The 24,117-nt window shown below is 53.5% G+C and overlaps 4 protein-coding genes across 12 annotated transcripts in view; 1 reads left to right on the top strand and 3 right to left on the bottom strand.

Annotated features, from left to right (window-relative positions):
- HNRNPD (heterogeneous nuclear ribonucleoprotein D) overlaps positions 1–4,020 on the bottom strand; it is an 8,683-nt gene extending 4,663 nt beyond the window's left edge. For 2 of the 3 annotated variants that reach the window (XR_011096038.1, XR_011096039.1), the window contains exons 1-3: positions 3,759–4,020; positions 782–950; positions 94–255 (exon numbers count right to left, since the gene is read on the bottom strand). Coding sequence is in view for 1 of the 3 variants with exons in the window: in XM_068680606.1 (XP_068536707.1) it covers positions 94–255; positions 782–950; positions 3,759–3,940 (513 nt within the window). In the remaining 2 variants the exon portion in view is untranslated. The remainder of the gene's footprint in view (positions 1–93; positions 256–781; positions 951–3,758) is intronic. The other variant, XM_068680606.1, reaches the window with a different exon arrangement.
- A 511-nt stretch (positions 4,021–4,531) lies between these two features.
- On the bottom strand, positions 4,532–8,840 carry HNRNPDL (heterogeneous nuclear ribonucleoprotein D like). Of its 3 annotated transcripts, none has more exons than XR_011096036.1 (9): positions 8,668–8,840; positions 8,260–8,428; positions 7,999–8,160; positions 7,442–7,573; positions 7,212–7,326; positions 6,265–6,432; positions 5,983–6,080; positions 5,497–5,727; positions 4,532–4,803 (listed from the first exon to the last, which is right to left on the bottom strand). XR_011096036.1 is itself a non-coding variant. In XM_068680583.1 (8 exons), the coding sequence occupies exons 1-7, from the start codon at positions 8,754–8,756 to the stop codon at positions 6,010–6,012; spliced, it is 906 nt and encodes a 301-aa protein (XP_068536684.1). In that variant the 5' UTR covers positions 8,757–8,839; the 3' UTR covers positions 4,532–4,803; positions 5,983–6,009. The 3 variants fall into 3 exon arrangements, 1 of the variants encoding a protein (XP_068536684.1); XR_011096035.1 differs by having other exon boundaries at positions 5,497–5,600; XM_068680583.1 differs by lacking the exon at positions 5,497–5,727 and having other exon boundaries at positions 8,668–8,839.
- A 65-nt stretch (positions 8,841–8,905) lies between these two features.
- ENOPH1 (enolase-phosphatase 1) lies at positions 8,906–14,054 on the top strand. 2 transcript variants are annotated; one of them, XM_068680576.1, is made up of 6 exons: positions 8,906–9,051; positions 10,659–10,760; positions 10,874–11,076; positions 12,014–12,146; positions 12,465–12,588; positions 13,213–14,054. In XM_068680576.1, the coding sequence occupies exons 1-6, from the start codon at positions 8,968–8,970 to the stop codon at positions 13,350–13,352; spliced, it is 786 nt and encodes a 261-aa protein (XP_068536677.1). In that variant the 5' UTR covers positions 8,906–8,967; the 3' UTR covers positions 13,353–14,054. The 2 variants fall into 2 exon arrangements, with proteins under 2 accessions (XP_068536677.1, XP_068536678.1); XM_068680577.1 differs by lacking the exon at positions 10,659–10,760 and having other exon boundaries at positions 8,910–9,051.
- Positions 14,055–14,679: 625 nt separating this feature from the next.
- TMEM150C (transmembrane protein 150C) lies at positions 14,680–24,107 on the bottom strand. 4 transcript variants are annotated; one of them, XM_068680579.1, is made up of 8 exons: positions 23,859–24,107; positions 21,102–21,186; positions 20,053–20,106; positions 19,901–19,933; positions 19,731–19,798; positions 18,843–18,970; positions 17,122–17,299; positions 14,680–16,882 (listed from the first exon to the last, which is right to left on the bottom strand). In XM_068680579.1, the coding sequence occupies exons 1-8, from the start codon at positions 24,019–24,021 to the stop codon at positions 16,674–16,676; spliced, it is 918 nt and encodes a 305-aa protein (XP_068536680.1). In that variant the 5' UTR covers positions 24,022–24,107; the 3' UTR covers positions 14,680–16,673. The 4 variants fall into 4 exon arrangements, with proteins under 4 accessions (XP_068536680.1, XP_068536681.1, XP_068536682.1 ...); XM_068680580.1 differs by having other exon boundaries at positions 21,102–21,183; positions 23,859–24,106; XM_068680581.1 differs by lacking the exon at positions 23,859–24,107 and adding an exon at positions 21,661–23,771.
- Positions 24,108–24,117: the final 10 nt, after the last annotated feature.

Genomic DNA, 24,117 nt, shown 5'->3' with positions numbered 1-24,117 from the left:
TTAAGCTCACTGTAGCTTCAAATGAGACTGCATTTGGGGGCTGTCCTTAATTACTGAATTTATGAAGACAGAGCAACTTATTTTGCCACGTACCTCACCAAATCCTCCAAAGTATTCCCTTATTTTCTCTTCGGGTGTGTCTGGAGATAAGCCCCCAACAAAAATCTTTTTGACGGGTTCTTTTGTTTTCATGGCTTTAGCTCTTTTAGGATCAATGACCTTCCCATTCAGCTTGTGTTCTTTCTGGTCCATGACCTGGGGAAAATTAAAACAAGACCTTATTCACAGTTCAAGCTAAACGTTTCACTGCAGTTTTGAGCAAGGTTCAGCTAATTCATCCTTGAGCTTTGGTAATGCTAGCACTTCAGTTGCAATATTTTTATTCCAATGATTATCTGTTCCACAAACCCAAACCGTTCCTTGATTTTGATCACTGTCCGCTGACACAGACAGTTCTGCTAAAGCCTTTAAGGAATAACCTGCATCCACTTATCGCCCAAGGAACTATGGACGTAACATTTCCTAGAAAGCACTGCACAATCCCCTCCTCCCCTCCTTACACCTCATAAAGTAAAGAAGGGTTTCATCTGCTGCTCCCAGCCACTGCGGCACAACTAAGACAGTGTGGGAAAAGAACATCTCCATAAACAGCATCTTAAATAGGCTGCATCCCAAAATCACCCATAGCAGATCACGTGCAAACAGCTGTGTGTGCAGTCACCTGAGTGCTGCACCTTTGCGGACTCCAATTTAAGTTGCCATTTGATTACATTAACTCTACCTTATCGACGCTCTCCGATTCTTTGAAGAGCACAAAGCCGAAGCCTCTCGATCGCCCAGTGATGGGGTCTAACTTCAGAGTGCAGTCTACCACTTCACCGAATTTAGAGAAGTAGTCCTTCAGGTCTTTCTTTGTAGTGTCCCAGCTGAGGCCGCCAATGAACATCTTCCTGTGGAGACAAGAAGGTCAGCCCGTTAAGACACTTCACCTAAGATCCCACGCCATCAAGCTTCACGAGCTCGGCTACCTCACGTGAGGAGTAGCAGGGCTTTATCAGTGACACCCCAGGCGGCCCTGCACTTTTCGACACGCTGCTGGAACGATCCTGGCCAGAACAGATAGAGGCTTGCAGCAGCTCTGCGCAACCTTCCGCTGCAGTTGTTTATGTCGCTGCCCCAAGAAGCCACAAGGAGTGATGCGAAGCTGTACTGCTACCTCCTTGCAACCCCACTGCTAGTGGCCCACAGGCTTAACCCACAGGGTTAACAGCTGTTTGTGAAGCAGACGCAGGACCAGTATGTGTGTAAGGCAGCACGGGTACCCAGGAGCACTGACACACTCTCCCGGAATGCACACATGCCAGCACAAGTACACCAAAAAACAAATAAAGAAGTGTAGTCGAGTCTGCTCCCTCAAAAAGGTGTAAAAAAGCTAAGCACTGGATGCTCAAAGCTAACTTTTCCTCCCCAAAACGGGATATAAACAGCTGGCATACTCCAAACCAATCCCCAGAACAACTTCCCTGCAGACTGTTTACAGGAGCAGTGCCGCTGGGCAAACGGGTACGAAAGGCAGCTTTACTCATGACTTGTGATTATACAAGCACGCTGGAAGCTTGGATCCAAACCATGACCGTCTGGAAACAGCCGAGTGGCACAAAAAACTCAGGCACCACTGAAGGAAATGCTTGATGACTTGCATCAACTGAAAATCGAGCCAACGAGCGCAGGAACGCAATGCCCCAGCCATCAGGCACGAGGCTGATGCTCTCATTCGGAGAGGATTCGTTCTGCGATGATCTCTTCTAATGCTGATAAAGAAGATTTCGTGCCAGGCTCAGAACCAAAAGATACGATCCACTGAGATGTGTCAAAACGTTCTCTCCACAGCTCTGCCGACGTATTTCACAACGCCACGCACCGTTTTCGGCCGACCTGCACAAGCACCCGGGTGCGCTTCCATCTCCTGCACGTGCCGCACGCACGCGGCCATCCCTGCTCCCACAGGTCCAGCCCTCCCAAACCCAGGCTGCTCATCTGAACTCACCCCAAGCCTCGTTAACCGGCTGTGCTCTTATGAAACAAACAGGAAGGCTCAGCCTCTGACAATCGTCTCAAATCTCCAGACACAGCAGGCTTCTGAAGCTTCATCTGTTTCCACGTAAAGTTTTTCCGTCTATCAACAGGAGCACCCCCACCACCACCTTTATTCACCTCTCCCGCTAGTTCCAGCTCTCTTTCTCCAAAAAGCACTGGCTGCCCCACCTCAGTGACCTCTTCCTGTTTTCGGGAGTGACACGAACAAACGGACCGTGCTGGTAAAACAGCAGCCTCCGACCTGCAGGGTCCAGTCACCCAAAGAAAGCCTGGCATCATTACGAGTCGTCCTGTTTGTTGTTGTGTGTTTTTTCTAAGCAGCAAAGCACAACACACGCCGAGGGTGCAGCATCGTGTTTCTGACACATGGGAGACACTGATACTGGAGCAGTTCCTGCAGAACGCACACGGGCTACGTGCCATAGGAAACATCCCTCTTACAGCTGTCAGCAGAGCAATTCACACAAACTACAACACCCTGCGAGACCCAAACCAGGAGTTTGAAATTCACGCCCTTCTGAAGGATTTCCCCAGCACCGTGCAAAAACCAAATATGTGACTGCAGCCATGGAGCAGCAAAACCTAACTGCTTCAGCTTTCTGCTACAGCAAAAGTTTTTCAGCTCCACTGCAAAACTGAGGCCAAAGCCAGGCTACGACACCCACAGGACCACAAATGACAATTACGAGCTGTGCCACCGTACTGCCAAAAGCTAGCAAAACACGCGTCCTTCCCAAACCACGGCTTGGCTGGTCCAAGTCACATCAGTGCACGTTTTCCCAAAACAGGTCACCAGAAGGGCACTGGCCCAAGCTTTCAAGCTTCGGACGTGGCTAAACTGAGCATACACAGAAGCGGTGGCTGGCTGTGGCCCTTCTCCAGCTGCCTGACTGGGATGTTTCCCAGCAGCTGCCAACTCCGGGATAGCTGAAGTACAAGGACTGCACCTGGGAAAACTTGAGGGTGCACTCTGTTGCTGGAAATCCCGTCTCCAATTCCTAACGTAAAGGAATCATAACATAAAGGGATCGTACCTCCATCCAGCACCTGCTGAGAGCACACTGTCCTCCCTCTGCCTCCCAGAGCTGTCAAGAGCAGTTTCCCACCCAGCGTTACCAACAAGTGGCAGGTCAAGCACTGCTCTCTCTGTTAGGCTGAACTCACCCACAGGCTGAGGCACCCCACAGCACGCTCAGTGCCCCACATCCCCGCAGGGACAACTCCTGAGGGGCTGCGCTGACTCAAAAACAAGCCCATGTCCTCATGCAACCCTTGGAGAGGCAAAGGTAGAACAAATACAAAAACGGTGACAGAATTAAAGCGAGGCACTTGGGGTAGGAAGCAGCGAGGGTAACATCCAGGCTCCCAGCAGCACCGGGAAGGCGCTCAACACAACCGCGTCCCCGCGCTGTCAGCAGCACCCGGGCTCATTACAAAAGGCAAGTCCTGACAGGACACACGCAGCTCCTGCTCCTTTAGCTGTTTTTTTGTGTATTTTCTACCTGAAAAAAATCACTCTTGCCTCATGAGCTCCCTGAGGAGAGCCCACCTCACGGCGCTGCAGCCCCCAGCCCCACAGCCCCTGCCCCTCTTTTCACAGGCAGCGGCCGAGGCTGGCTCGCAGCCTGGCGCTCCCCCGGCGCCGTTTTCCCCCCGCTCACCCCTCGTCCTCCTCGTTCTTGCTGGCGTCGATCTTGGCTCCCTCCGACTCGCCCCCGCCGCCGCCTCCAGCCCCGTCTGCGCCCCCCGCGCCGGCCCCCGCCAGCCCCTCGGGCTGCTCCGCCTGCTCGGCCGGGCCGCCCCCGCCGCCGGCCGCGTCCAGGGCGAAGTGCTGCTCCGACATGGCGCCCGCCCCGCTGGCGGCCCCCGGCCCGAGCCGTCCGCCCGCCGCCCTCTCGTCTTAATGGCGCCGCCGCCGACACAGCCTAAAATGGCGGGCGGAAGGAGCCCCGCGCCACGTGACGCCATGGCGGCGCCCGGCCCGCCTCAGGGAGCCCTGAGGGGAACGGGGACGGGAGGAAGGCTGGAAACACGCTCACGGCGGGGGGAGGCTGGCTTTTTGAGGATATAGTGCCCTGCGAGGGCAGGGAAGCACTGCCTTCAGCCCTCAGTCCCCTTCCCTCAGTCACAAACACAAGTTGGGTCTGCGGGGGAACAGTTGGCGCTTCAGCTCTAAAGACAAAGCCTCCTCCACAGCCACAACAGTCTCCTCCCTTAAAACAGTAGTTTTTTTCCCAAAAAACTACTCCCCTCCTCTAAATACTCTTCTCCATCCTTACTTTTTCTTAAAACAGCAGCTGCAGTACACCTGTGTGCACACCCACCTTTCTCCACCTGTCCAGCACTGCTCCTGCCCCTCCACAGAAGGGAAAAAAAAAAATCAGGTTATACGTAACCACACGCACCTCACTCCACAGCCAATGTCAGGACCACGTTCACTTGGGGAAGCGTTTATTAGAGAATCCTCTAACATGGAATTATACAAATAAAAGTTTGTATAAACACACGTCCACGTTGTGTCATAACATGAATGGCAAAAAGAAAGTAAAAACCATAAAAGAAAACTAGCCGGCCGCTATATACAGTTGGACACAGTTGTGTGTCGTACACTAAAAGTCTTTTACAAAATAGTCATTTCCTCTCACGAAGACCACCCTCCGCTCGCACACAATGCTCTGCAAGATGGCTTTGCTGCAGCATCTCCACCTAAAAAACCAAGACAAAATGCATGTCAGAACTCCGCAAGGTACTACAAGAATCGTTAAAAGGTCCATTTTCATGAACTGCTTTAAGTCTTCTATATATTCCTTTCGTCACTGTTAAAGATCATATGCATATTTCCTAAGGTAACACAAGGTTTTGTTACCCATCAAAAATTTGTCTTCCCAAATCTAGCCACTTGGCCCATTCGGGAAGCTGTTCCGGAACTACACATATCCCAATTTTATGGTCAATCAGGCTCTGAATCAGGTTTTCCAGTGGAAACACCGCCAAGAAGGGGTTTCCCAATCATGTGCTTATCCGCCTCAGCAGCAGCTGCGCAAAGGCAAATCAGATCTCATTTTACTTCCAACAGTCCACGTGCATATGATCTTTAATGTCTTTCCAGATTTAAAAGTTCGTTTTGGTTTGCAGATTTCACTATTAGCTATAAAAAGAAAAAAGCAAGCATTAAATCTTAAACAATGCACACTTAAAATGAGGTTCCACAATTGAAATACAACACTAAACAGAAGACCAAATGATTAAGCTGTAAAGGCATTTATGTACTTTAACTCCTGTAAAAAACCATTTAAGTTAAGACACTTAAATCTCCAAAAAGATTAAAAAAAGAAGCCAAAGTCTGAAGTTTTCCACTTTAATCTTTACGCTGGTACATGAAGTTGGAAGAGACCATACCACAGGACAGCGTTTTCTGGTGTATGCCTTGCGCTCTGCCTGCAACGTGCGACCCCAGAGATAGACGTGGTCAGGGTGACACACGGCCTGCAATGAAGTTCCCGCTGGCGGGTACAAACAAGGTATAATGTCAGAGTTAGAAGACAACATTCTTGTTTTCCTTAAGTTGTACCCATTTCAGTACTTTACCTGTTAATACTTCTAATAAGTTTAATTATTCCTCTAGACCACCTGGTACACAACACAAAACAGAAAAACTCTTATGTTTTTCTGAAGTACTAAAGAAGATAAAGTCACATTTTTACAAAGTTAAAGATCTATAGACACGGTAGGCAAAGCTGGTTTTAAAAAAAAGTATTTTAAGTTAACAAAAAAGTTTAATTAAAGAAAAAAGTCACGCTACGCAAGATTTTACTCTTCATTTGTCTATTGATCTTTAAATTAGATTAGGCATACTTCGAGTGGACCTCGCGCTCATGTACACACCTGTTTCCTCAAGGACTAGGTACTGCTTTAGTATGGCTGGTAGTTGTTTTGGTGATTGCCGCCACCACGGGATGCTTTTCCATACGTGCTTTGCTGACCTGAACATGAAAACAAAGGGGGAAACGCCATGAAAATTAACATTCTACTCATCCATCTCTTGTCCTCCTGTACAGGACACCACCCCAGAGAGGTCTACTCTTTCTCAAGCCATGCTGCCTTTGGAGTAAGATCCATTTCAAGATCCATGCAATTGTTATCTTGAAGGAGATTTAAATTATTTACCACTGTAATCTGTGTATCCCGGCCCATATCCATAATTGGGATAGTTGTACCCGGAGTAGTCATATCCTCCATAGCCACTGTAGCTTTGATCACTGTAAGCGCTATTGTAGTTTCCATATCCTTGATCATAATAGTTATTAAATCCTTGATTCCAGTTTTGTCCCTGACCTGAAAACAAACATACAATTTGTTAAGTTGGCTAACTTCTCACTCCTCTGGTAGGGCACTTTTACTTGCAATTTTTCAGTGTCAGAACTATTACTTTCAAGAACCCTCTTGCCTACCAACACAGGAAAAATCATTTCCTAAAAAAATCATTTGCTTTCAGATGTTTTAAGACACAATCAGCCATGAAAACATTAGGAGAAAGAGCACGCAAGCCATGCTCATAAACAATCCAGCAGAAAACAAAGAAAACAAAACAAAGCCAAGGCATGTACAACAGCAGCACATACCATAATCCTTCTCTTTTTACAACAATTAAGTGAACCAAGTTATAACACACGAAAGACTTTAACGCATTACTTGGGGCTGCTTGACTTTTGAAACCTGACATGCAACAACCTGCAACAACTGCTGGCTTGTCTCCTCTTTCCAAGGGGTAGCAAATGACTGCCCCTTTAACCAGCATGATTTCTCACCCAGGAGAAGACCAACAGTGCATCTCTTCACACAAAAGGACAACTGCACACTGCATTGAGGTAGACCATGGAAAGTAGGTCTACTAAAGAACATCCTGCATCTCACTTGCTCTTCGACTGCTTCAATGCAAGCCAAGATTTGCTAGCTTCCAAAAACTATTACAACCACCAAAATTGAATCTACCAGATTTACTAAGAGGCTTATTCTTAAACACAAGTTCCACATGCAACCCAAAAACTGTACATAGCTGCGAACACCTTGATCTTCAATACATGTACAAGAATTCCAGTATCCAAACTACTCACCCCGTCCACGCCCCCTTCCACCACCTCGTCCACCAGACGCATTGCTTTTTCCTCCTTTCTGTTGCTGCTGCTGTTGCCTGTACACCTCTTTGGGCTGTGCTACTTTGATCTCACACTGTTAAGACAGAAATCCGTATGCTCAGAAAGGACATCAAGACTCTTCTGTCAGCTGCTTTCAGGGAAGCCAACAGAGTGCCTGTGTCACAAGCTTGCAAAGACAGCATCCCTACCTTGCCTGAACCAATTTGATGGTATCTGCTTTCTAGTAGCTTCTTGACTGGCTCTTCATCCGTGTATGTAATAAAGCAGAAACCCCTCCTTTCATTCGTCTTGGTGTCCATGGGAAGCTCAATGTTCTCAATCTGAAATTACAAGTATATGTCAATTACGTGCCATCTGCAACCAACTTTTTGTGCTACCAGAACTATTTATCAGTCCAACACCCATGCTTAAGAAGAGCTTTCAGAGGTTATCTCACTAGTTTTAGCAGTAATAACTAGTTGCACTCATAATGGTGGGATTACCTGACCATGGTCAGAACCAGCTGCTACAGACATTCAGCTGCAGGGTCAGAAGGTTGCATCAGGGGAACTACCACAGCTACAGCTGTAACAGCTACTGACAGCTGCAGCTAGCCTACCACACCAGTAGGAGCTATTGACAGATGCAGACTTTTCACAACTACAGAGAGAGATGCTTTCTTATTTTAAGGAGAGACCCTGCTCACTCTTAAGACAGGGACAGCGCTCACTTGAAAGCTTTTTGTCAGCACACTGCTCCCCCGTACCTCGCCAAAAGCACCGAAGTACTCCTTGATCTGTTCTTCCGACGTATCCGGGCTCAGCCCGCCAACAAACACCTTTTTGGGCGGCTCCTTCCCCTTGAGGGCTTTTGCTCTCTTGGGGTCTATCAGCTTCCCGTCCAGCTTGTGCTCCTTCAGCTCCAGCACCTAAGGGAAGATGGTCTGAGCAGGGAGGCAGCCACCACACCCCATCCCGCCAGGTATGTGGCAGATAAGCAGTGTGGGCGCCATGCCTGCCCCACGCACCTTCTCCACGCTGGCCGCGTCCTTGAAGAGCACGAAGCCGAAGCCGCGGGAGCGCCCGGTCACTGGATCGGTCTTGATGGTGCAGTCCACGACCTCTCCGAAGCGCGACAAGTACTCGGTCAGGTCCTTCTTGCTGGTGTCCCAGCTCAGCCCGCCGATGAACATCTTCCTAAGGGGATCGAGGGGGCGGGCTTAACGCGGGCACCCCGCGCTCCCATTGGCTATCCCGGACGTCGTTCAGCCTGATTGACACCCGCAGCCCCGCCCCCTCCGGTATAGCCCCGCCCCTCCTCACCAGGCCCCGCCCCGTCCCCACAACGCCCCCCCCCCCCCCGCATGAGGCGGGAGGGCCGTGAGGTGAGGGGGGGGGGGCGCTGCTACCGGCGGCCGCCGCCCCCCCGCCCGTACCCGTCGTCCTGCTGGTTCTTGCTGGCGTTGATCTTGGAGCCCTCGGCGAACTCCTCGGGGCCGCCGCTCATCTCGGGGGCGTCCTCCATGGCGGGGGGGCTGCAGCGAGGGGGGAGAGGCTCGGCGGAGACCCGCTCGGCGCGCAAAATGGCGGCGGAAGAGAGCCGGGCGCCGCCCGCCCCGCCCTTATATACCCGCGGCGCCAGCCAATCAGCGCCGCCCGCCGCCCGCCGCCCAACAGCGCCCCCCAGCGGCGCCCGCCCGCATCGCACCCCCCGCGCCCCGCTCCCCGCCGCCGCCATGGGCGTGCTGGCGGTGCCGGCCGGGGTGCGCGCCATCCTGCTGGACGTGGAGGGCACCACCACCCCCATCGCCTTCGTCAAGGTGCACCGCGGGGATGGCGGCTCCCGGGGGGATGGGGGCGGTGGAGAGGATTGGGGGGGTGCAGGGGTGTGTGGGGGGGTTGGGGGGTGCAGGGGGGTTTGGGGGTTTTGGGGGATTTTAGGGATTTGGGGGGGGCTGGGGGGTTTTAGGGGGGGTTGGGGGGGTTTAGTGATTTAGGGGGGTTTGGGGGGTTTTGGGGGGTTAAGTGTTTTGGGGGGTTTTAGTGATATGGGGAGGTTTGGGGGTTTTGGGGGTTTTGGTGGGTTTTAGCGATTTGCGGGGTTTTGGGGGTTTTAAGTGATTTCGTTGGGTTTTAGTGGTTTGGGTGGGTTTGGGGGTTTGGGGGGTTTTAGTGGTTTGGGTGGGTTTGGGGGTTTGGGGGGTTTTAGTGGTTTGGGTGGGTTTTAGCAATGTTGGGGGGTTTGGGGGTTTTAGTGGTTTGGGTGGGTTTTGGGTTTGGGGGGTTTTAGCAATGTGGGAATGGTTTGGGGGTTTTGGGGGCTTTAAGTGGTTTTGGTGGGTTTTAGTGATGTGAGTGGGTTTGGGGGGTTTTAAGTGATTTTGGGGGGTTTTAGTGATTTGGGTGGGTTTGGGGGTTTGGGGGGTTTTAGTGGTTTGGGTGGGTTTTAGCAATGTGTGTGGGTTTGGGGGGTTTAAGTGGTTTTGGGGTGGTTTTGGGGTGTTTTAGCAGTTTGGAGGGGTTTGTGGGTTTTGGGGGGTTAAGTGGTTTTGGGGGGTTTTAGTGATATGGGGAGGTTTGGGGGATTTGGGGGGTTAAGTGATTTTGGTGGGTTTTAGCAGTTTGGCGAGGTTTGGGGGGGTTGTGGGTTTTGAGGGGTTTAAGAGGATTTGGTGGGTTTTAGCAATATGGGTGGGTTTGGGGGGTGTTAAGTGATTTCGGTGGGTTTTAGTGGTTTGGGCGGGTTTTAGCGATGTGGGTGGGTTTGGGGGGTTTCGGTGGGTTTTAGTGATTTTGGTGGGTTTTAGCAATGTGGATGGGTTTGGGGGGCTTGGGGGTTTTAAGTGATTAGGGTGGGTTTGGGGGGCTTTGGGGGCTTTAAGTGATTTGGGTGGGTTTTAAGTGATTTTGGTGTTTTTTTGTGGTTTGGGTGGGTTTGGGGGGTTTTAAGTGATTTTGGGGCGTTTTAGCGATATGGGGAGGTTTGGGGGGTTTTGGGGGGTTTAAGTGATTTCGGTGGGTTTTAGCAATGTGGGAGGGGGGTTGGTGGGTTTTAGCGATGTGGGTGGGTTTGGGGGATATTAAGTGATTTGGGTGGGTTTTAGTGATGTGGGTGGGTTTGGGGTTTTTAGTGATTTAGGTGGGTTTTATCAATTTGAGGGGGGTTTGGTTGATGGGGGGGTCGGTGATATGGGAGCTTTTTGGCCCTTTGGAGCAGCTTGGTGGCTGTGGGCTTTAGCAGTTTGGGCAGATTTTGGTGCTCTGGGTGGTTTGGGGGGGGGGTAAGTGTGGGTTTTAGTGGTTTGGGCGGGTTTGGGAGGTTGTGAGAGATTTTGGAGGGTTCCAGCAGCATGGGTGCGTTTGGGGGGATCTTAGCTTTGTGTCCACCCGGGCGTATTTTCGGGCTGAGGGCGCGGTGTGCCGGCAGGAGACCCTGTTCCCCTACGTGAGGGACAACGTGGGGGCCTACCTGCGCGCCCACTGGGAGGAGGAGGAGTGCCAGCGGGACGTGGGGCTGCTGAGGAAGCAGGTGGGGCCGCCACACGCCGCGCCGTGCCCCCGCCACACGTGGTGCGAGGCTGCGGGTCCCCCCCACCCCAAAAACCCGTCCACCCCCCACCCTTCTTCTTCGCCTCCCCGCAGGCCCAGGAGGACGCCGGGCTGGAGGGGGCCGTGCCCATCCCGGTGGAGAGCGGGAACGGGGACGAGGAGCTGGAGAGGGTGATCCAGGCTGTGGTGGACAACGTGCTGTGGCAGATGGCCCTGGACAGGAAGAGCACGGCGCTCAAGCAGCTGCAGGGGCACATCTGGCGGGCGGCCTACACCACGGGGCAGGTGAAAGGAGAGTGAGTAGCCCCGAGACACAGCTCTGCGGCCGCTGGGTGCCCGTGGGCGGTGAAATGCAGCCCTGCTGGGCTTAATCTGAGCCCTGAGTTGCGATTGTGTCTTGGAGCGAGCCCACAACGAGGCGGGATGGCAGGAGTAGCGACCTCGACCTCGGCTGCCTGGGGGTGAGGTCCCTCCTGCTGTTCCCTTCCTGCGTTGCCGCTTTCCTGGGCATTTTCTGCCTTTCCACGTCTTACTGCCTTCGGGCTCTTCTTTACGGCTCAGCCACAACACCAGGGTGCAGAAGTAGGGACCACGGGAGTTAAGGCCAATCTCCTTGTTTATGCCCGGAGATACTGCGCATTAAAACCACACATTTCAGATTCCTCAGGAAGCAAAATAAACCCTTCTGTTCATGAAGTGTTTTCTCAAGGCGAGAATGAGGAAGAGTAGCTCAACCAAAAATGTAAACGTCCACCAGAGAAAGCAGCACAAAACAGAACAGTGAGTCAAGAGGCACAGCCATCCTGAGGTTTCTTTTATAAACAGGGAGAATTATCTCAAAGTGGCCCAAAATCTGTGGGTTTAGCTTTGCTGCCTGGCAGCATCCAAGGAGTGAGGTTTGCAGGTGCTGTACAGCAGCCTCGCAATATTTTCATCTGGTACCAGACACCCCTAATGAGTAGCCATAAAAAAAGTGAACAAGTTGGGTTTTTTATTGTATTTCTTGAATAAACACAGCAAGGCAGTGACCATATGGCTGAGAAATTGGAGAGGAAGGGGCCAGCTGGTTGCCACAAGGCTGCACAGCTCTCCATCCCGCACCTCCTTGTGCAGCTGTTGGGAGTCCCAACTCCTCAGGCCCTTTAAAACAAAGTCCCTTTTGGGAACAGTGCTCAAGGTGTGTCCCCAGGTGTCTCTGGCTTTGTCCTCACCTCCCGCCCCGTTCTGCTTCAGAGTCTTCGAGGACGTGGTGCCAGCCATCAGGAAGTGGAGGGAAGCCGGCATGAAGGTCTACATCTACTCCTCGGGCAGCGTCGAAGCCCAGAAGCTTCTGTTCGGATACTCTACAGAAGGTGATATCCTAGAGGTAGATAAACTTATCGTCTTCCCTGCAGCTTCTCCGCCTGCAGAGCAGTCCCTTCCCAGGACTGCTCTTGCTGTAACGCTTTTGTCAGCCAAGTTTCAGATGGAAAAAATCTGAAACCTGTGCCACACAAATCCCCTCTGCCTGGGGCAGTCCCTGCTGGGGCAAGTCCTGCAGGAAAAAAAAAAAAACAGGCTGAGCCGTGAGGCTGAAGCTGCCGTCACTGCAGCAGGAAGGAGAGGAATCACCGCTCAGCAGCGAGCTGTAGCTCTGCTCTTTGCAGCATCCAGCAACTGCCTCGGTTTTCCTCTTGTCTTCCAGCTCTTTGATGGCCACTTTGATACCAAAATAGGCCCCAAGGTAGAAAGCGAGAGCTACCGGAGGATCGCCGCGAGTATCGGATGCGCCACTAACAACATCCTCTTCCTGACCGACGTCCCTCGAGGTAGGCGGCCTGCCAGCCCCTCTGGCTCTCACGGGAGGGGGACCCCACGCTGCCACCCTGTCACAAGCACCCCATAAACCCTGCAGACCACCTCATGTCTGGGGCATCCACCTGGCCGCTGCCATGCTCCTTCCTTCAGCGTTCAGGCTCTCAAACAGCAGCAGGATAGCACTGAGAGAAAATAGGTCAGGTAGGAAACCTGCCCTTGCCCCAGGAAGCAAGGAGAGAATCTTACAGCAGAGCCTTTGCTGAAGCTGTTGGCGTGCCCCATTTACCAACGGGGTCAGTAGTTCTCTCGGCCCTGCTTGGCTTCCCCTGGGAACAGACAATGTCTGCTGCCACGTGGCATGCCCAGTGCTGGGTGCTGTCTGCCGCTCACGTTGCACACAGCAGCAGGAAAATGTAGATCCCAGCTCCATCCCCTCGCCTTACGCCACAGCTGCAGTCGCCCACAGGAGGTCAGCCAGGAGCCGCTCGGTCTCCAGAGCCCTGCAGCGCCACGTGCAAACGCGGCTCTGTCAGGCTCAGCCTCCGAGAATACATTTTAGGGGCTCTCCATGCCTTAAGGGCCCTCGTGTGGAGAAGGCCCTGAGCACATCTCCACGCTCCCCCTCTCTGTTTCAGAAGCGAACGCGGCCGAGGAAGCGGACACGCACGTGGCTGTGGTGATCAGGCCTGGCAACGCAGGACTGACGGACGATGAGAAATCCTATTACAGCCTCATCTCGTCCTTCACTGAACTTTTCCTGCCTTCCTCCACTTAGGGAGAGCAGCGCGCGCAGAAAAGAAAAGGCTGTGCTCCAGCTGAATTGTCCTCGTGTAACTTTAGGTGATAACTGTCCTTAATCAGAATTTACTATCAAACCCACGTCATGTATCGGACCCACGGCTAGTGCAGGTATGGATGGGAAGTACGGTGTGGGGTTCCTTCTGCAGGACATTTTGGCTGCCATGGAGGAAGCCAGCCCTTGGTGCAGGCAAGCTCTTTAGACCAGGAGTGACTTAAATCTTGGCTGCAGCCACCCACAGCAGGTCCTAGGTACAGAACAGCATGCCTTGCATCGGGGTGCTGCTCAAACAGCCAGCCTGGGGACCAAGCAGAGCAAACAGCAAAAATTACATTCCTTAAAAACTAAATTCTGGAGCCACCCCACGCTGCTGCCGGGTGGTGTTGGGCTGCAGGATCCCACCAGCTGAGCCCAGACACCCGCTTGGCTGCGGTTCTGAAGCCTCTCCCTTGGTGCTAAGTGGTGGGCTCCTCCTCAGAGGTGGCACCACGCAGCATAGCATGGCTCAGCTGTGAGCAGCCCTTGGCAAACAGCTGCTGTCGAGGGCCATATCCTGCTGTATTTAAGGAGAATTAACCCCCAGATCTTTTCACCCACCCTACCTAAATCGTGCCAATTTATAGCAGTGGTCATGGAGCTTTTCCTCACGTAGCCAATAAAAACACATCTTTGCTTTCACTGTGTTTACTGTTCCAGTGTTTAGCCTTGCTATCTGTCATCAGTGAGCCCAGCACCTACAGGCAATTGTTTTAGTGCTTTGTTTTTTTAAATACTTTGTTTTTTTTCTTCTGCTTTCGCCACCCCTGGTCTGTTGATTTCAGCAGGGACTTGGCGAGAGCTGCGGCAAGGTTAAGCCATGCAGTGGCAGAGGCACTTGCTGCTTACTCTGCGGCTGCGCCAGAGGTTGCCCTCGTGGCTTTGGCAACAAAATGGCCAGGGCAGACTAGCAAATAAGTGCGTGCCGCCTCCCCGAGCCCTGCTGCACATCCACAGCTGTCCCTGCTGAGGCTGCGGCGTGGAGAACGAGCAAGAAAAGCTTTGGGGGAGGAAACCACCTCATCCCAGCACTGCCCTTCAGACGCTCGTGGTGGCAGCTCTGAGTCCGACTGCCTCTCTGGGCTGCGGGATCTTCCTCGTAGAAAGAGCCTGCTAATTAGCAGCCTTACAATCAGCGTGCCTGCATGGCTGAATAGTCCCTGGCTTTGTGGAGTGTTAATCTGCATCGTGATGGTGTGAACACGTTCTGTTTTGCCTTCGCCCTCATAAAGCTATGCATGGGATAGGGGACAAAAATAAAACTCACTTTCTCCATAAAAGCACTTTATTTAGTGTTCGTGTTTCGGTGTATATCGCTTGTCATCGAGTCGTACTGAAATGTGCTTTTAGAAATACGGTAAGAAATGTACAGAGTTATCACCAAAAACCTGAAGTTCAGTTTGGATTGCATATAGGAAAAGGAAAAACGAATCACAAACATCATCTCATGTTTTCCTTGTTAAAATTATTACAAAATATAAAATGATAAACTGAAAGTAGTAATTGGTTTAGGAAAAAACCCCTACAGTGGACTATTTACAGTAAAACACACTTAAAGCACTGCTCTGTGCTCCCTCTGCATCCCGTGTGTCGGGGGACGACACGCAGCCTCAGCGCCTCCCTCCCTGAGCGCGGCTTTTGGCCCAAGGAAGATCAAGGAGGGGGCTGGCTGAACTCTCCCTTTATGCTGGTTTAGACACAATTTTTTTTTGGCCATTTCTCTGTGCCGGATTGGGCTCTGCAGAGCACTGTACAGCCTCATGCCCTTCCTGTTTCTGCCCGAAACGCCACGGGGTGGTCAGAGCTCACCTTCAGATGCCTCTCACCACCACCTGCATTCCTCCTTCTCTTCCCGCAGGGGTGATGAGATGCCTCATGTCAGTTCAGGAGAGGCTGAGGAAAATGGAAAACGTCTCCCATCCATCCCCTGCTTGGCCAACCCAGCAGCCTTCCCAGGCTCAGGGGTTTTCGGATACAGGCTTTGGGCTCCTGCTTTCTCTTTGCCCACAGACCATCTTGGAAGTTTCCAGTTATATTTCCCTCAGCCTTTGAATTCAAGCTCCACCTGGAGGGCACAGCAAAGCTGCTCTTGCTTTTGGTGACTCAGCTCTGAGAAAAGGTCTGGTTAGCTCCATGTCCCCAGGGAGGGAGAGGCTCGCATGGTTGTGCAGGTTCCATCCAGCACCTGCCATCCTCAGGCCGAGGTCCCCAGCCCCCAGGGCAGCACTCAGGGCAAGTACCTTGCAAGCCCTCTCTGGAAAACTGGCCACGTGGAGAGGTTTGGATCCCACGCAGGGCTGAAGTGTGTCTGAAGTTTGACTTCTAAGTGCATAAGGACCGAAAAAAAACAAACAACCAGCCACCCTCTGCCCCATAAAATCCACCTGCAGTGATTCCCTTTGCACTGCAGGCAAGCTCAGTCTTGAACACAAGGTTTTTCCCCCTCTGCGAACAACCCAAAAAAAAAAAAAAAGCTTTTAAAACATGACACGATATGTAGTGGATACACTAAACACTTAAAAGAGCAGCCTCTTCTGGGTCATTTTCAGCGCATACAGCCATTCCCGTCGTACTTCAGCACCTTGCTTCCACCGGTCCCCACTGTGGTGTCCCTAACACCGCACCTTGCACAGCGCCCTCGGGCCTGGGCACCGCAGTCCTCCCTGCTGCCAGGACACCTGGTGGCAGCGTGGTGTCACCCAGCCCCGCTGTGCCCTCAGCTCCTTCCCAGGACGGAGGAAAGGCCCCACCTGCTTGCCAGTAGCGCCAGTCCCTTTGGGTTGGATTTCCAGTCCAGAAGAAACAGCTACCGTTCTTACGCTCCCAGGTCGCGCCTGTCAGCTCAGCAGCCGAGAAAACAACGCAGTAAGACATGAAAAGTGCAGCCACATCTGAAGACCCTGTGCCCAGAGAGGTTTGTTTCCTTCATCTCCTTTGCAGGAGCCGTGCCCACCTCGGAAGGGCATTGCAAGGACTGGCCTTGAACATCTTCAGCATCAAGAGCGCGACAGAGCTGCTGGCAAAGTCCCTGGCAGCACGGATCAAACACCTCGTGCTCTCTGGCACCGCGGCTCAGAGAGAACCCTCTTTCCAGCAGGCAGCTGCTTTTGTGTGGCTCTTCATGAGGCAGCCACTCTCCGAGCCCTTTGGCAATACGATCATGATTGCACGTGGAAAACAAACTCATCAAAACAAGTGTAAATGAGGTCATGTCGAACCATGGGACCGCGCCTGCCTCCCTCCCCCCTGCCAGAGGACCGGCTACACCTGATCTGTCTGGTACTCGGAGGCTTCCGACAAGCTCTCAGAAAAGCTCAGAAAGTTTTCCTGGTACTCGGAGCAAACGATCTCGAATCTGTAGTGCCTGAACTCCACCGCAAACGTGCCGAAGTAGCACAGGAAGCACATCACCAGGCCCCACTGGATCCTGGCAGCGTGCATGTGGATGCCCTGAGCCATCAGGATGAAATCTGGAAGAGGTAGGTCAAGGAAAACATCCTGGGAAAGCCTGTGGGAGCAGAGATACCAGCCAGGATGGGAGAAAGCCAACAGGAAGATAATAAAATGAGACCATCAGAGCCACCAGGCTGACAGCTGACCCAGCCCATCAGAGAAGCAGTGCGTCCCTGTAAAACAGAGGTGGCAAAACGAACAAGGAGAGTCGGACACCACCATACCCAGCCTGCCACAGAGCAGGCCCAAAGGATACAGAGCACCACGCAGAGGGTGATGCTGGCCGACAGGGCAACGCGTGGGATCCCCACTTTCCGCCCCTCGTTCTTCAGGTTGATCTTGAGGGTGAGGGCAGACTGGATCCAGCACGCCAGAGTCCCGAAGCCAAAGGTCAGCGATGTACCCACGTTGTGGATCTCCTCATCGTTGGAAAGCTGGGGGGAAACAGAACAGTGACTGCCTGGACCAAACAGGAGCCATCTGCTAGCTACCCTGGGTTGCTGCCGGGGTGGGACAGAGGAGATTGAACCAACCTCTCCTCCCTACCCTGTTTGTGTTTTTTTTTTTCCCTCCAGAAAGGGCAGGTTCAAATGATGGTAGATGCAAAAATAGGATAGAGCTGTTTGTCCCAAGGCAGCCTGCACCGCACGGGGCTTGTAGCCTTCACCTCCCTCCAAAACATCCCATCTGTAATTTTCTAGCAATGTGACTTAATGCCACATTCAGCTCTGCAGTCAGGCAGGGAAAAACACAGACTAAAATCTCATTACCATATGCTTTCATGGGTTGGCACAAGATCTAAGAAAGAACACAGCTAACAAGGAATGGATTATTAGTCCAAAAATTTATAATCATGACTGGCTCAAAATATCCACTCTTCAAGAACGAGCATTTGCTCTGAGGGGGAGAAAAAAAGGAACAAGATGTAGGAACTGCTTCCTTGTGCCTAGTCCCCACAATAAAGATGTCCTTCTCACACCTAGATGTGGTTCTTACGAAGGCCTCGCAGCTCCTGCCTGGGGATCTCTCACAAAAAAAGCAAACCTACAAGTTTTTGGCTTGGGATGTGGAGTTAGAAAGAGGTCCAGAATGACCAAGTGAGCTCACACCTCGTTCAAAAACAAAGACAAAAAAGAGAAAACTGTGTGGATGACACAACGTTCCAGCAATTGCTCCGCAACCCAAACTGCTGCTCACCCCTCACAGAATAGGCATTTTCCCCTGTATCAGCAGGAAAGCCAGCTCCCTTCCTACAGAGGCAGTTGAGAATCTGCAGCCCTGACCATTCCCAGTTCCCGGCAGCTGGGGCCCTGTACCTGCCTCCCGGGAAGAGGCAGGGCATCAGGACAGCGGCAGGACAGGGACACCCACGTATCCCACTGGCTGTACCGCCTTGATTTTCACTGACAGACACAGCCTGGTGATGCCGGTGTACGCCCCACCGAGCAGGCTGTGGAGCTGACAGCTCCATTGTTTGTAACAATTGTGTTGAGGAACGGGTGGGGAATTACAGGGACCTCAGCCAGGCCCCCATCACACCAGGGGGACAGGCAGCGTTTCTCTGCCGCATCCCTCTCGTGGCCAGTCTGAGGAGAAGCAGGAGATGGATTTCACCAACATAGCTTGGGGTGAAGGACATTAAGAGCCTGCCAGCTCTGCACGGGCAGCTGTGCATCTGCTAGCACAGATGCAGCTGCAAACTTCCAGCTCAGTCTGATCACCCACGGCCATCTGCACCAAACCCCAGGGCTCGGGAGGTTCAGGAGGCTCCCTGCGCTGGCTCTCAGCAGGTCAGGCGTGTGTGAAATACATGAAAAATCGTGTCCCTTCATCTCCACGCATTGCCGGAGCCCCTTTAGGGGCAGACAGAGGTGGCAGAGCAGGTACCAGGAGGGCTGGGGTGCAGCCAGGCATGTATAATTCAAGGAGTCGGGCAAATCCTCTCAGCCTGCAGGAGCTCACGACGCAGACCCATACCTGAAAGTTGCCCAGTAAGGTCATCCCAAATGAGGCCAAGCACAGTGCCACCAGGCCGCTGACGTTCAGCCACGGGTTCAGCACCTTCGGCTTCAGCTGGATGAAGCGCAGGACAGCGACGACAAGCGCTGAGGAAGGAAGAGAGGAGGCGAGGTGGCTCGCTCGGTGTGACCTCCCTGCACTGAGCAGGAGGTGCCACCAACATCTGTCCCATATAGGGAAAACCAAAAAAGTGTCCCATATAGGGAAAAGATAAATGCAAGTGCTACTAAAGAACAGCGATTCCAAGTTAAAATAATGACTTATTGGCCCGTTTAAGTTTGGGATCATTTCTTCAACATAAGTCAAAGTGTAGGTAATAAACAGTTTTAAGGGCCTCATGCAGGTATCTTTTGCCAGCGTTTGTACATTTCAGGTACTCCTGTTCGTGATGCTTCACTCTTACATCTGCTACTGGAAAAAGCCAGTCAGCTTGGATTGTTTCAGTGCTGGATTTTGGGAAGAGGTGGGGTGGGGAGAGTCTGGCACAGGCAATATTTTGCACAGTCAGTTTCTGCACTTCCCAGCATCCCCATGCCATTATCTCACATGTGCAGCAAATACCAGAAATCCAACACACAGGGAAAAAGAGTCACAATTGATTCAAGGCTGAGATAATTAAAAATGTGAGGATAAATCAGAAACCAATGCATCTCAAATGCATCCAGCCTCGTGCTGTCTTTCTACAGCTGAAGACAAAACAATCCTGGCCTAATCAGTAGCAATCACAGCTTAAAAGATTTCACATCAGCCTACCCAAGAACAATACATCTCGGATACTGCTCTGTCCCAGAGACTTCTCACAACCCATTCTGAGAGAGAAAGAAGCATTCTCCTTGTGGTTCCTACCTAGAAATGCTGCCATGTTCATGACTTGGCTAAACACGCAGCTCGCAGGAGGAGCGTCACCTGCAATACTTTGAAAACACAAAGCACGTTGTTGTAACTCCGGGGTGGCAGAGACGCACAAATAACAACTGTTAATCAGAGCAGGAATTGGGAGGAAATCACGCACTCACCTTATGTAAGGTGGTCTTTTGGAACCAGGCTGCCTACGAGACAGAAGTGCACAGGAACCAAGATTCAAGATTTTCTTTCCCATTTAGCTTTTATCGTTTAATTATCATGTAGAAACAACTAATTGAGAGTAAAACCCACAGCCACCTCTTACCTCTCCGGTACATTTAGTGCAATAATTTTGTTATCTTCCACTGCTATAAAGTACCTGTCAAAAACAAAGAAGATGAAAACCTCATTCTGGCTTCTATTCCCAATACCACCCCAACTACCCAGCGAGTGCCTCAAAGCACACTGGCACCAGGTCAGGCAAAATCAGGAGCTGCCAGAGGCAAACCCTTCTCTCTGCTTAAGCAGGCAGTTTTGCTCTCTCTTTTCCCAGCCCCGCTGTGTGCCTGTCTTTGTGCTACACCTGTTTTGCATGGCCGGGTGGAGAATCAGGGTCACTGAACTGAGCTGGATTAAAGATAACCACCCAGGGAAACGTTTTCATTTTTAATCTGAAGCCTTGGATTCATCACGTTCGCTCTGCTCCCACACAAAAGCTGTTTTACCAGCAGTAGGGCTCAGACGAGCAGCTCAAGCTGCCCCTGCTGCTGAAAAACAATGTCCACCAACGTGTGGCCGAAGCCATCACCTATGATACAGCCCCCCCTCGGGCTGAGCACCACTGCTGATCCCACACTGCCCTCGGATTGATGCTGCACTTGTCTGCCTGCGTGCCCGGGGAGCGCCCAGCTCAGGGGGACGCACGCTTCGTGTCTTTTGTTAAGAAGGGCTGGCAAGAAAGCAAGGTGTCAGCACGAAGCTGCTGATGGGCCATCCGTATGGGGCCACATTTGGACTCTGCGCCCCAAAGTGGGGCCCGAGTACTCCTTCCAGAGCTCTGCTGAGTCATTTACTGGAAAGGGAAGGGGAACAGCTCTGTTTGTGCCTCTTGGTTTTCAGGCGGCTCCCAGCAGCACATGCCAAGAGGAAGGCAAGGTCAGGAGCTTGGCTCGGGGAGCACAAAACCTCAAAGAAACACATGTGCTCCTCCACAGACTGGCCCCTGCCCCTGCTGTGCGTCTTTCCTGCCCCCCAGCAACTAAAAGACAAAGAAACCCCAAAAGACTTCCTACTGGGACACAGCCCACACCGCAGCAGCACTTCAGGCTGCCCTGGGCTAACTCGCTATCTCAAATAACCAGGGAGGTAACTTACACTATCCATAATCCGGCCGATGTAAACAGGGTGAACACAAGAGGCAAAAACATCCACACGCTGCATTTCTTCCCGTCCATACCTGCTAGAAACAAAGCACAAAGTAAAAACAAAGGGAAGAGGGCAGGGGCACCCTGCTCCTTCACCCCCCCCCATGTTGAAAGCAGCAAGAGCACCCAGCTGAAGGCACCACAGGTGCCGAAGCACCCCGAGATCAACCTCCTTAGGTTGAGCCTGGAGTGTGGCAGGGAGACTTTCGGACGCGCCTATGGAGCTGGGGTGGTTTTCCAGGTGTTTTCCTTCGGCAGCTCGCACAAGGTCACTCCGGCAGCCAAGCCCAAGCACTGGCACCAGAGCGCTGCCGGGAGGAGGCACAAGAAACGGGACCAGGTCCTGGTGTGTCGGTGCTGTGCGGGCAGATGCCACGCACGCCGCCTGGGAGGAAGCACTCGTCCTGCAGGCAAGGTCCTGCTGGATGAGGATCTGAGACCACGGGGCCGTCCCTGCAGCACATGCGATCCAGGAACGCCGTGGTGCTCTCCGACACCCAGCCCGATACCTCCTCGTGCTCCGCCGTCCTCTGCCAGTGCTCCTCCAGGCATCGGCGCCGCCAAGGAATGCAAACCGAAAGTGAAGGACACGAGGCTCCCTGCTCCAGTGCCTGCTTTCCCTCCCCTAGAGCAGCAGCAGCAGCAGCACACCAGCAGTGCCACCTTCCCTGCACCCTGAGCATTGCCTGTTGTGGGCACAGAGCTGCACCAGGGGGCTCGCTGCACCCCGAGCCTCAAGCATGGATAAACCACACACCACGTAAATGGCAGGAAAGCTATCCAACGAGTTCCCCCCCGGCCCGGGAGCAGGAAGAACTGCACACAGAGAGCACAAAGCCACGCAAGCACTACGTACGTCAGTATAAAAGGCAGGCAGCCCTGGCGCACGCACAGATCCCGGTCACGGTGCAGCAGCCCAGAAGGAATCGGCTGTGCGGGTGGGCTGGGTTCTCCCACTCACCCCATCTCTGCTCCTCGCCCTCCCTGAAGGACGCACAAAGCTCTGGGCAGGGCGGCTTCCCCCCGGCCCCTGCTGCAGCAGCCGCGGCTGCTCTGCGAGCGGTGCCCTTGCCTTGTTCTTCTGCAGCCCATAAATCCGCAGCGGCATCCTGAGGCAGGTGGCAGCGTCCCTGCCACAGCCTGGCAGCACGGTTCCGAAATGCTGGTGCCCCGTAGGTGCAGCTGAGCTCCTCGATCCCGTCCTGGCCGCAGGGGAGCAGGCAGGCAGATGTTAGCTCCCATCACAGCCCTCATTTATTCTGAGGTAATTGCTGCTAACTGTTTTCTACTGCGGTGGTTGGACTACAGCGAGGTAACACAGCTCTTTCAGCTCGGAGACAGCAGGTCTTGTTACTCTTCCCCCTCAGGAAGGTACAAAGGATTCGTGTTCACAATAAAAGCGAACACCAGAAAGAGCACTTGTCTTCATTAATGGGTTACCACAGCTCCTCACATGCCAGCATGCCTCCCTGCCACGGCATCACAGCCTTCCTGAGCTACTCCAGCATTGTCTGCCGTGGGGAGAGGGAGGTGGCACGGGGCTGGGTGGCAGGGAGACTGCGCTCCACGAGCGGGGGAGGATGTCGCTGCCACCCAAACCCTCCAGACAGGCTCCGTGTGGAGGCAGGGGCACACATACCCTCTGCTGCACCCACCCAGGGAGCGCTCGCAGGCAGTAGGTGGAGCAGACACCTTCTGATGCCCTCCATCCTCATGTCCCACACGTGCCCGGAGAAGTTCAGCCGTTCCCGCATGCACGGAGGATGGTTTAAACCCAGCACTCTGCACCTGGACACGGCTCCTTGGCTGCCCGCTGCGTTATCGGGGTGCAGAAATGCCTACACACCCTACACACCACCTCACCTCCTTCCCGAGGCTGGCCCACACCAACCCCACCTAGGGATGCCAAATGTGAGCACCCCAAACCCAAGCACCACTCCAGCCATCCCCACAGGCCTGTATTTTCCCAAATAAACACATCTGGGAGGTGTCTGCGAATCGCACACACCCGCTGCTCTTCTGCTTTTTGAAGCCTGCAGAGAAGAAAAGCCTCCAGCAACCAACAGACCCCGTGGTGCCACGGACTCCCTCCCAGGGCTGCCACAGCCTCGTGCCGGCACCACAGCCGTGCTCCGGGCATCCCCTGACACACACCTCGCCCGTCCTCAGGCTGCTTGTGCCCACAACCATGGATGGAGGACGAGGCAGATGTGGCCACCTCGGCAGTGGCGCGGTTCAGCTCTGTGGAGCCGGTGCGTTTCGAGGGCCCGTCCACAAGCGGCATGGTGATATGATGATGATGATGGTGATGATGGTGATGATGATGATGGTGATGATGATGATGGTGATGATGGTGATGATGATGGTGATGATGGTGGTGATGATGGTGGTGATGATGGTGATGATGATGACAAGCCACAGCAGATGCCTGCATGCCCCGGCACCAGGCCACGGCACATTTCGGAGAGCGGCGGCGCAGCCAAAAGCAGGGGGATGAAGGCGGCGGCCGCCCGCACCCCGCAGCCCGCACCCCAGCCAGGCAGAGCGGCGGCTCTCTGTCGCGACACTGTCGCGATGGGAAGCAGCCCTGCCACTTTCTCGCCCATTTCACGAGCTGCCGACCCCATCCAGCGGGGGCCCGCGGCGGGCAGAGGGGCGGACACCCGGCACCCCCCGACCCCTCAGCGCTGTCCCCTCAGGCTCCTACCTGGGGAGAGGGCGGCGGCGGCTCCGTCCCCGGCCCAGGCTGGGAGGGAGGCAGGGAAAGAGGCAGGGAAGGAGGCAGGGAGGGAAGCAGGGAGGGAAGCAGGGAGGGAAGGAGGGGGCCGGGCTGGTGCCGTCCCCGCCCCGGGCAGGCGGGGCCCCGCCATGAGGCGCGGCCGCAGCCCCGCAGCCCTCAGGCGGCAGCGCCAGCACCCCGGTGGGGAGCGGGGCTGAAGGCACCAGCAGCGAGCCCACAACCAGCT

This window comes from Anas acuta, chromosome 4, assembly GCF_963932015.1.
Source record: "Anas acuta chromosome 4, bAnaAcu1.1, whole genome shotgun sequence".
Lineage (NCBI taxonomy): Eukaryota > Metazoa > Chordata > Aves > Anseriformes > Anatidae > Anas > Anas acuta.
The sequence above is the reverse complement of the archived record's forward strand: the minus strand, read 5'-3'. Positions and strand labels throughout refer to the sequence as shown.

Coding starts and splice junctions, on each gene's coding strand:
- ENOPH1 (XM_068680576.1), top strand. CDS start 8,968: ATGGGCGTGCTGGCGGTGCCGGCCGGGGTGCGCGCCATCCTGCTGGAC. Junction 12,147..12,464: donor CAGAAGGTGATATCCTAGAG/GTAGATAAACTT, acceptor CTTGTCTTCCAG/CTCTTTGATGGCCACTTTGA. Junction 12,589..13,212: donor CCTGACCGACGTCCCTCGAG/GTAGGCGGCCTG, acceptor TCTCTGTTTCAG/AAGCGAACGCGGCCGAGGAA.
- HNRNPDL (XM_068680583.1), bottom strand. CDS start 8,756: ATGGAGGACGCCCCCGAGATGAGCGGCGGCCCCGAGGAGTTCGCCGAG. Junction 7,327..7,441: donor ATCAAATTGGTTCAGGCAAG/GTAGGGATGCTG, acceptor CTGTCTTAACAG/TGTGAGATCAAAGTAGCACA. Junction 6,081..6,264: donor GGGATACACAGATTACAGTG/GTAAATAATTTA, acceptor TTTCATGTTCAG/GTCAGCAAAGCACGTATGGA.
- TMEM150C (XM_068680579.1), bottom strand. CDS start 24,021: ATGGCGGGGCCCCGCCTGCCCGGGGCGGGGACGGCACCAGCCCGGCCC. Junction 19,934..20,052: donor GCACTAAATGTACCGGAGAG/GTAAGAGGTGGC, acceptor TCTGTCTCGTAG/GCAGCCTGGTTCCAAAAGAC. Junction 17,300..18,842: donor CCTTACTGGGCAACTTTCAG/GTATGGGTCTGC, acceptor GTTTCCCCCCAG/CTTTCCAACGATGAGGAGAT.